This window comes from Populus euphratica, unplaced genomic scaffold, assembly GCF_000495115.2.
Source record: "Populus euphratica unplaced genomic scaffold, PopEup_1.0 scaffold111.1, whole genome shotgun sequence".
Lineage (NCBI taxonomy): Eukaryota > Viridiplantae > Streptophyta > Magnoliopsida > Malpighiales > Salicaceae > Populus > Populus euphratica.
Window position 1 is genome coordinate 1,395,415 of NW_011499877.1, and position 11,507 is coordinate 1,406,921.

General features: G+C 26.1%; 1 protein-coding gene across 1 annotated transcript; it reads right to left on the minus strand.

Moving 5' to 3' along the window:
* Positions 1-9,591: 9,591 nt before the first annotated feature.
* On the minus strand, positions 9,592-11,091 carry LOC105128623 (uncharacterized). Its single transcript, XM_011030374.1, has 2 exons — positions 10,192-11,091; positions 9,592-10,008 (listed from the first exon to the last, which is right to left on the minus strand). The coding sequence occupies exons 1-2, from the start codon at positions 10,993-10,995 to the stop codon at positions 9,853-9,855; spliced, it is 960 nt and encodes a 319-aa protein (XP_011028676.1). The 5' UTR covers positions 10,996-11,091; the 3' UTR covers positions 9,592-9,852.
* Positions 11,092-11,507: the final 416 nt, after the last annotated feature.

Sequence of the window (11,507 nt, forward strand, 5' to 3'; positions counted from 1 at the left end):
ATACATCACCAAATATATTTCATTTATAAACTTTTAATTGTACGAGTCTTTAATGTAGAATATGAATTTATATTGATTTTTATTATTTATCTATTATTTGATTTTTTTAAACCTTTAACTAATGATATTTTTAAAGCACATTTTGAACACTGTTATTTATATCAATTTTAATTCTTCATGAGATTGGTCATGAGTGTTCTAGTTTCCTTTAAAACTAGATAACAACTCATTTATTTTTTATTTTATCAAACCCTAACACATTGATTTATCTATCATGAATGATTTATGATCATGTCTATTATCCACAAAGCTATAGATTGAAGTGGAGAATTGGAGGTAGCGTGTGTGTGTATATATATATATAGAGAGAGAGAGATTGGTTAATGCTAAAATTAAAAAAAAAAATCAATTTTATTTATTCAAAATAATTAAAGTTTTAAGGATATAATTTAAAACTAAAACAAATATTCAACTTTTTTTTTATTAAAATCAGAGACAAAATGTTCAACCACTTTTTAATTATTTTCCTGTGCCACCTAATTTTTTTTTAAATGACCTTTTAAGATATTATTGATATTGAATTGGACTTGATAATCTATTTTTTTTTTATAACCGGGGTGTTTAGGCCACCTTACGTGTACCTCGACTATTCCCCGAGCTCACTGAACACCCTGCAAGTTCAGTAAACATGTAAGGTACCGCGGGGATGATAAACATACCGTGCAGGGATGGACCCAGAAGAGACTTGAAGGGAAAAACCTTCTAGCCCCACTCCCACTGGAACTCGAACCATGTTCGAAGGAAAGAGAGTGTCCCCAACAACCACTGAGCCACAGCTCTGCTAGTTAATAATCTATTTTATTTGGTTTAGTTTTGGGTTTTTATGGTGCAACAAGAAAAAAAATATAAAAATATTAGATTTGAAAAAATAAAATATAATTATACTTATTTGAAATAATTAAATTTTTAAGGATTAAATTTAAAATTAAAATAAATATATAACCCTTAGGAACTGAAATGAAGAATTAACTTATGTATGTCACACGCGCGCTAGCGTGTGAGGGATGCTGATGCAATATGGTGGTGCAAGTGACCTCCTTTGGGATCCAAGAACGGTCATCCTTGGTATCAGCTTAATGAGTGCATGTCAACAATGAGGATCTAGTGTGGTCTCAGCACCCTTTTTTGTTTTTTTTTTCTGTCATCTTCTTTCTCCTCTCTCTCTCTTCATTTTTCGCATTGGCCTTCTTTAAAATAATACAGTGGCTTATCTGTTTTTTTTAATCAAATTTTATTTTTATTTTTTAATTTTATATTTTATTATTAAATTGGTTAAATGTTGAAAATTATAATTTTTTTATTTTCTTTTTATGGTGTAATTTCAATTTCATCTAAATTATAAATTTAAAAAGTTAATTCAAGTTAAATTTGATTATATATTTTTTAAAATTTTAAATTTTAATATTTCATTGATTAAAAATGATGCTTCTTAATTTTTCAAAGTACTAATAAATTGCATATAAATTGAACCAAATTTTTTCAATGTAATTATTTTTTTAATTTTTTATAAGATTATTTTAGTCTCATGACTTAGGTGACGGGCTGAGTATATTAATCCAGAATAAGTCAGATTATTTTTTTATTTTTTTTAAAATAATTTTTTGAAAAATTTCATCCTTGAATATTAGGTTAATTAGTAATTGAGTTTTATCATTTTTTTCAATTTACTATATATGAGGATTATTATGTTTTTCATAATCTTTGTCACGAGTTTAGTAGATTTATCTAAGTTGACTTAAGTAGTTTTTTGTGTTTTTGTTAAGGAATTGAATATTTCTTTTTATTTTTTTCTTTCAATATTGAATTACTTGAAAATTAAATTTTATGATTTATTTTAATTTATTTTCTATATGAAAATCATAGTCTAGTAACTTAGATTGTGAATTTTATAGGTTAATTAGAATTGATCCAAATCGATCTAACATATAGGTTTTAATATTAAAAAAATATCATCTAATATATTAGCATTTAAATATTTAAAAAAATATTATGTAATATATATCAAATTTTGAGTTTATAATTAAATTTTTTACTAGAAAATATATTAATAACATTTTAATATTTTTTTATATTTTAAAAAAATATTAATCCAATTCACGGGTCAGCACGGGCAAGAATCTAGTATAAAACTAATCATTCTTTTGCTCTTATTGTGACTGCAATTATTAATATAAAATTAATCAATCTTTTATTGTTGCAGGACACTATTGCGAAGCAATGTTCATCGAAGTTCATTTACTTGTATTCGTCATTTACTTATACTCCACTGTATTGGTTCTTTGAAATTTCAATTGATCGTTTTTGTGTTCACAAGAAATTAATTGGAATTCAAAATAATAATAATAGTAGTAATTTTTAACATTTTAGCTTATTAATTTTTAACGTTTTAGCGTACAAAAATGTATTTTATTAGGTGCATTTCTATTTTCTTATTAATATAATTTCTGTTTTTGATAAAAATATCTTTTTATTAGTAGCATTTTTTTTGAATAAAAATTTTAAAGCTATTAAAATAAATATCCATAAAAACTTTAATCAAGAAAAAATGTATATATTCAATCAAAACTCACTTCTTAATTGCTTTCTTTTTTTGTTTTGATCATCATGTTTTTTCATATATGAGAATAATAGTTTTTAAAAATAAACTTACATATCTAAAAAACAATTTTTAATTAAAAAAATCAAGAGCTCATAATTTATAAGTGGTGAAAAAAATAATCAACTTAAAAAAATCATTTAAACATTTATAGTAAAAATAGATATTTTATTCTTATTTGATATTCATGTACATATTGTTTTTTACATAAACTTTGCATACTGTAAACTTATTTTTTTACAATGACTTTACCATATAGTAAAAATGTTTACATGATTACATGATTTTTTAACAATGACACTTCGTGTTGTTTCATTTATATATAAATGTTTACATGATTTTTTTACTATATGGTAAAAGATAAACTTATTTGAAAAAACTATGGTAAAATGGGATAATATTTTATATATAATTTGTTTTTATATTTTTTTAGTTATTCTTATTCATAATTAAAATTAACAAGAAATTTAAAAAAATGAATGGTAACATTATCCGTCCTGGCATATGGCGCATCGTTATCTGTTTTAGTGTTTTTGTTATGGTACTCCTTAAATTCTATTTAATGTAAACCCCTTGGGCGCTCGTTAACTTTTCTCATATAAAAATAAAATTTTCAAATTAAAGATAGTCTATATATCTATATTGTGTGTGTGTGTTAAAGCTAATCTGTTAGATGAATTATACAAAGAAAATACCCGTGCGAGTCTCATAATTTTTTTTTGACAAAAATAAATAAATATGTAAATTTTTTAAATATATTTTTTCTAAAAAAAATATAATTATAAATCAAAAAAATATAAATTTTAATTAAATATATTGAGAATCATCATCTGTGTTGATACATGCAAAAAAACAAAATGTTAATATGTATATTCAATTCGTCTTAATGGAGGTCAAATAAATTTTTTTATTACAAAAAAAATTAATATGTTTATATTATTAGTGTGTTTATTTACATCGAGTAAAAAATATAATTATGAATTAAAAAGTTGATATTTATATATAACAAAATGTAATAAAGATTATATGCATTAATAAAAACATGTAAGATCTCAAATAAATTTTTAATGTAGTAAAAAAATGAAATAATATGGCAATTGACATTTTCTTAGTATTTGTATAACAAGTTTTTTAAAAAATATAAAGAAAAAATTACAAAAGAGTAAAGATAAAAACAAAAAAAAAATGGTATAAATAGACCAAGTTTAGAGTGATAAATATTTAAAGTGTAAAAAATAAAAAATAATATTTTTTCTAAAAGAAAGTAAAGAAAAAAAATGAAATACTAAAAAAATATTACAAAACAAATGAAAGTAAGAAAAAAAAGGTGATAAGTAGATCAAGTGTAATATGATAAAAATATCAAATATAAAGAGAAAATAAAATATAAGAAAAGCTTGTTTTCTATAAAAATAAACTAAAAATTACAATTTTACTATCGTTATAGTAAAAACAATTGGCAAAATTTATAATTATATTATTTCTATAGGAAAACACTATTTTCTTTTAATATATATATAATTTTCAATAAAATATCGGTTGAATGAAGTTTACCAAATAGGTAGTCAATCTGAAATTGGATTCACTATTGACTATCCTACTAATTACTTGTAACTAGTGTTATAAAATCTATAATTATATATATTTAATATAGTTTAGAAATTTTTAGACTTTATAACTCTTGGTTTAGCTTATTAATTTTTCATGATACCTAAATTTCTTAGTATTCTTTAGTATTCTTATTTTTTCTTCTATAAATAATAAACAACTTCATTTTTATTTTAAAAATTAAAAATATATACATAAGAAAATGTATGAATTTATCTTTTAAGTTTTATTTTGAATATGCATATTCTTACTTGTTTTTTATATTTTTATATGTTATTAGCACAATCACTTTATTTAATTTATATTAAAATATTGGCATATATGAACTTTAATATTACGTGGCCTGTATCAATTTTTATTTATTTATACTTTGTGGAATATATTTGATTTTATAACTTATTTTAACAAATTTTCATTTGTTTTTATTCATCAAGATTTAAAATTTCTAAACAACTAGTATTGTAAGTTCATAAAAAATCAAATAAATCAAATACAGTTCTTAAAAAATTAGTATTCTTAAAGAACTAAATAAATAGCATTCTTAGAAGATTGATTTTTTTTTATATTCATGATTTTATTTAATAAGTTGTTTTTTTTATATATATATAATATCGAATATGACGAAACTTGAATTTACCACTCTTGATGCATCTGAAAATAATTTTTTTGTCATAGATCCCCGATATTGAGATTCATCTGGAAGTTATGAATCTTGAAGAGACCATCAAAGAAGAAAAAAATGCATCATTGCAAGATCGAGTAAAAATAATGATCCTTGTTTGCCACTATCTCCATAAATGATTAAAAGTTGAAAATCTCGCAATAAAAGATCCTCTTATTCTGTGGTAAAATCTAAAGGAAAGATATAACCATTAAAAGTTTACCATACTTTCTTAAGTTTGTTATGATTAGTTGCATTTGAGGTTGCAAGATTTTAAATCGATTAGTGAATATAATTAAACTCCTTTTAAAATTACCTCATAGCTAAAATTGTGGTGAAAATATCACAGAATACTAAATGTTAGAGAAAACATTATCTACTTTTCATGCCTTAAATATTTTCATGCAGCAACAATATAAAGAACATAATTTCAAAAGGTATTCAAAACTAATTTCATGTATTTTTATGGTTGAATAAAATAATAAGCTTTTGATGAAAAATCATTAATCTCATTCCATAAGTTCTAAACCATTCCCTTAAGTGAATGGAACTTTTGTCCAAAAGACAAGAAAGAACCAAAGATATAGATATGATTGAAATAAATGAAAAAGGAGAAGATATAATCCTTCAAAAGCAACTCACCATACCATTAGAAGTGGAGACACAATGAGCCTAAATAAGAAAATAGCAAGAATTTGCATATACCTGAAGATAAGTGTTATATGTGTGATATGCATGATCATTGGTTTCGCACTTGTTGCTCACTAAAACATTTTACAGATTGATATCAAGCATCTCCGAAACAAAATGCAGTTGAGATGAATTTTATTCGTAAAGATGATTTTGAAGGTCATGATGCTTATCTTGATGTTTTTTATTTCTTTAAAAACCCAGATAAAACAAATAGTGTGTTTAGTCGTGGAATTCTTGGGAATGATTAATATTTTTTTATTTGTATTAACATATTTATCTTATTGTATTTTCAATAAACAATGTCGATTTTATTTTAGTTAAATAATACAACTTTAATTATATTTTGAATAGAGACATGACTTTTCATTATGGAGATTTATATCTATCAAACAGTTCAACAACGCACATAATTCTCAAAAAAAAAAAATACTTTGAATATTTGACATTAACCAAAGCTAATATTACTACATATCAGGTTTAGCATACATGATTAAAGACTCCGAAAGAGCTAATATTTTGTTATCAAATAACACAAAACTTGGCATTAAAGATGTATTATATTCACATGAGTTTAGAAGAAATTTATCCAATTTTAAAGATATATGTGCTAATGGTTATCATATTAAAACAATATATGAAGACAGAGAAAGAGGAATATCTTTATATTATTTCATATATTTAAGGTCAAAAGCTTATACTTGAAAAATCACATATTTTCTCTTTTGAAATTTATTATATGATCATGAAATCTATTGAAACAAATTTTGTAATACACCAAAAGTGTTCCAACCCAAAAATATTTATGTTTTGACATGAACAACTTGGACATCTAGGATTAATAATGATATGACGAATTATTGAAAACTCATATTGACATCCTTTAAAGAACCTAAAGATTTTTTTTATCAAGTGAAAATCTATGCGCAACATGTTCTCAAGGTAAATTAATTATCAAACCATCTCCATCAAATGTTGTTATAGAATCACTATCTTTTTTTGAAAGAATTCAATGAGATATATAAAGACCTGTTCATCCACCATGTAGACTTTTTAGATATTTTATGGTATTGATTGATTTATAAAGTAAATGATCATATATTTGTTTACTTTCTAGTTAAAATGTTGCATTTGCTAGATTAATAGCACATATTATTTGACTATGGACGCAATCTCCTGATTATCTAATCAAGAAAATTCAATTGAACAATATTAGTGAATTTACTTCTTAAACATTTGATAATTTTTGCAGTTCTATCAAATTGATGTTGAACATCCTGTTGCCTATATATATACTTAAAATGGTTTAGTATAATCATTAATAAAGTGCCTTCAATTAATTGCTAGACTATTACTTATGAAATCAAAATTGCTTATATTTATTTGAGGACATGCTATATTATATATTATATCATTGGTTGGAATTATATCAAGTGTTTACTATAAATATTCTCCTTTACAACTTGTCTTGGTATATTACCAAATATATTTCATTTATAAACTTTTAGTTGTACGAGTCCACAACGTAGAATATGAATTCATATTGATTTTTATTATCTATCTATTATTTGATTCTTTTAATCTTTAATTAATGATAATTTTAAGACACATTTTGAACACGGTCATTTATATCAATTTTGATTCTCCATGAGATTGGTTATGGGTGTTCTAATTTCCATTTATCTTTTATTTTATCAAACCCCAACACATTGATTTATCTATCATGAATGATTTATGATCATGTCTTTGGTTATGTTGATTTATTTGTGTTAAATGATGTGTTTTTTCATATCAAATAATTTGTGTTATGTGATCAATCTTAGGGGCGTTTTGATTTTAATATGTAGAAGTCTTTGTTTTATGCAAGGATTTTTTTTTTTTTATGGGTGCGGAATAGTTGATTTATGATTGAATGTGTAAATTCTATGTGAGGATATGCCGATTTTTAGTTAAAAAAGAATTTGTGCTTGTATAGTAATTTTCCAACTAATATAATAAATGATAGGATTATTTTCATATTTCGAAGAGTGGATCCAAAGCTTAATTTTCAACATCCATACGAGTTCAACATCTATTTTAAAATTTTGAATCGACAAAATCTTTGTTGTAGGGATTAACATCAATATTTTTTTATAAAATTCATAAATGGATGAAATCTTTTATTTTTGAGGATTAATATTAATATTTAAAAAAATTCTAAATTGATAAAATTTCTGTTTTTGAGGGATTAATGTTAATATTTTTCATAAAATTTCCAAATCAACAAAATCTCTAATTTTTCAGGATTAATGTTAAAATTTTTCTTAAATTCCCAAATCAATGAAATATTATATTTTTAAGAATTAATGTGAATACTTTATTAAAATTTTCAAAATTGATGAAATATCTTATATTTAATGATTAATAAATTTTTTTTATTAAAATTATGACGTCAATGAAATATTCTATTTTTAAATATTAATGTTAAAATTTTTAATTCAAATCAAAACACGATGAAATCTCATTTTTGCAGAAAATTACGCAAGGACTTATTATAGTCTCTAGAACAGCAAGAGGGGGGCCTGTGAAGACAGACCGGACACAAGCTCCGTTCACTGCATCTTATAGAAATTTCAAGGTAAATGTTTTTGTTTGATCTCATGGCTCTACCTTAAGCAGCTCCGTCTAGGATATAACCTGGCAATTTCAAGCACTTGATGCCCCTGGTCATAACAGACCTTGATGGGTGCAACAGAAATGCAAGGACTTCCCTCTGGGTCTCCGATCCAAGTGCGAGCGACGAAGATTCTTTGAAGAAATTGCACAGTTATTAAGCATATGTTGGTTATTTCTTTATTTTTTCTCCCGTTATGAATTTGTTAAAAAGTCCATGAAATTTCCTTTTTCTTTGTGCAAAGAGAAGTTCAATATGAAATAAATCAATTTCATTTGTCCCTTCTCATAAATCCAATCAGTTTTTTTTTTTTATCCGGGCTTTATTTTCTCTCATGAAAATACTTTATCATGGTTTCAATTTGGGGAAAAAATTAGGGATTCTAGAGATTGGTGTTTGTGCATGTTTTCATTTGACTGAATGATCCAAAAAATCCACCATAAAACAATAAACCGCTATTTTTTTCCAAAGAGCAAAACCCAAAAACCATTACCATCAAAACCCAGAATAGTTGCAGATGTCATACTCTTCTTTGAGTCCTTTCGTGGGGAGATTATCATATAGACCAAAATAGCATACAACATGTTTGTTAAAATACTCCCAAAATTTCAAGCTTTGTAGACATGCTATAATTACTGGATTGACATTTTTTATTTGGTGGCATTTTTGTTATTTTAATGTACCTAGGGTTTTTTAGTTTTTAAATTAAATATAATGGTAATCATATTTTTTTTATTGATTTTTTTATTATGAACATGTAAAATTCATGATATTTTTTGTAATTTTTAAAATTATAGAAGCAAAGTGTAAAATGAAATAAACTATAAGATGTTCAAAATAATTTCTTCAATAAATATCATAATTTACAAGCTCAAAAACAGAAATATACATTTAATAGTACAATAAATTTAGAAAAAGACATACTTTCTATTTTAAAAATAAAAAAAGGTAAAGATAATGTTTATTTTTTTAAAATATAACCAACTCATTATTTAAATCTCTAGAATTAATATTTTTTTAATTATTCATGACGACTCTATTACAATATGACTATTTTTTATTATTTTCTTATTTAAAACATGATATTTTATTTTATTTATTTGGATTTTTAGATGTGGTGGTTCGCCAAACGAGTATGATAATAAAATTTACCTCCTTTCGTGCCCTGTTTCTAAGCAAGTGAATCTAGACTTGTTCAATTAACTTTGAGAATGAAATTGAAATTTACACAAAGTCCCCTTACCATGAAAGACAGCATGATGAAAGATGCATATTTCTGAAAGAAATAAAAAAAAAAAAATTCAAGTAGAAGAAACACACAAGTGAATTGAAAGTCGTCCTATAAAAGAATTACAGAATTATGACTAGATAAAGAGTCTGACCACTGAAAAAAAATAATAATAAGCCCTTGAACAACCAGAAAAAAGGGTAAATTTTTCATATCATATATATTTATTTTATATTTCTGCTTTCCTAAGCAAACCAAATATACAATCTGCGAGAGGAGAGAAGAAGGCCTTTTGTTTATAACTTTTGGCTTCGCAACTATCTATGCTTGTGCTTCCAAATCACACAATCCACTCATCAATCTGCTCTTTGTACTGTTGTCTTGAACAACAAGATGTACACCTTTTGATCCATGGAGAAATATAGAAATCCCCCAACTGAATGCGTCACGAAAGACCCAAAACTTGTTCCCACAATGCAGTGCCATGCCGGCCCATATGTCTTATCAAACTCCTGCATCCAGAAGATGAAGAAAGATTGTACTGGTGGATGAGAAAAGTACTTGCAACCAAGCTACATGATTCATCAATTATTATCATCTATGATTAGCTCGCAAACCCACATCCTAACACCAATGAAAAAGCTCCACTATTTATGAACTGATCTCACAGTTTGTAATTAACTAATTTAATTTACCTTCTTCAGGGTGGATGCAAGGGTCCTGGAGGTGAACTTCTCAAGACTATCGCAAGTATTCCTGGCGCAACGAATAGCGTGGATCTGCATAAATGGTGGCATGTCAACTGAAACAATTTTAGCACCGTTGCTTGCAAGAAAATCTGTCATCTCTACTTGTGACCCACAAAAGGATCTCCTCCTTCCTGTCAATGAAACTGATGGCATGCTCTTATTCATATCATTCCATTCAAGTAGATCATGATGAGCCTTCACTTCCTTGTTATGTTTCACCATAGAAGTTACCACTTCCTTGGATTTCGTTTCATTCACTCCTGCAAATTCTTCAGCTTTCTTCCTATTGTCCAGCTGCTGATCCTTAGATGACAGTTTCTTGACCTTCTGCTCTTTAGATGATTCATCTCCCTTCGCAGTTGCTGTTTTGCTCTCTAATTTTTCCACTACTTCTGTTCCAATAACCTTCTTCTTGGGCTGCTGGCGTTTCGGTTTGATGATTGAAAACCTATAAGCATCAAAATCAGCAGAGACAGTCATGGCTTTGGCTTGCAAGTGGATATCTACGCAATTAGGTGGCGGTGAGGGTAGGTGCTTGGTGGGTTTTTGGGTTGTTTTAAGATTTAGGCCTGATTTTGACATGAAAAGAAGTTCGGAAGAGGGTACAATGGGATCTGGATTTGTGGGTTTGGGGTGCTTTTTGCTTTTGAGGGTGGGATCCATGGATGTTGATGATGGATGATGATTAATGGGGGAGTCGAAGTCTAGGGATGATGCTAAGATGCGCCTGTGGTTGGAGCTGTGTGCCATGTTATGTTATTCTCTGTTTTATTTGGTGGAATGGTGGTGCAGGGTGTCTCCTTTTGTTTTGGGGGTTGTTTGGGGATAAGGAAATGAGAGAAAGGGAGGTGGGGAGGAGGATTCTATTGGATTGTTGTTCTACTGAATCAGTGATGGAATACAATTTAGTCCCTATATTTTATCAAAAATAATAAGTTAGTCCCTACTGCGTCAAAGACATTTAAATTGTCCTTTGACTTGATCATGTTTAGTTTAGTAACTTTGTTTTCCCCAAAAACACCTCCTTTTCTAATTAAATCTCCCATATTACCCCAATTATCCTTTCTTTCTTCCTCTTTCTTTCTTTTTTTTCTTTAAAAAAAAAAACAAATCAACAAACATAAAATGAGATTACAAAAGGACGCAATGAACGAGGGATTAAATAATATAATTTTTGAAAATATAAATCGCTAATTTGTTTTATGTTTTATTTTTTAATAAAATTTTAAAAAATTATTTGTTTTTATTTTAAATTAATTTTT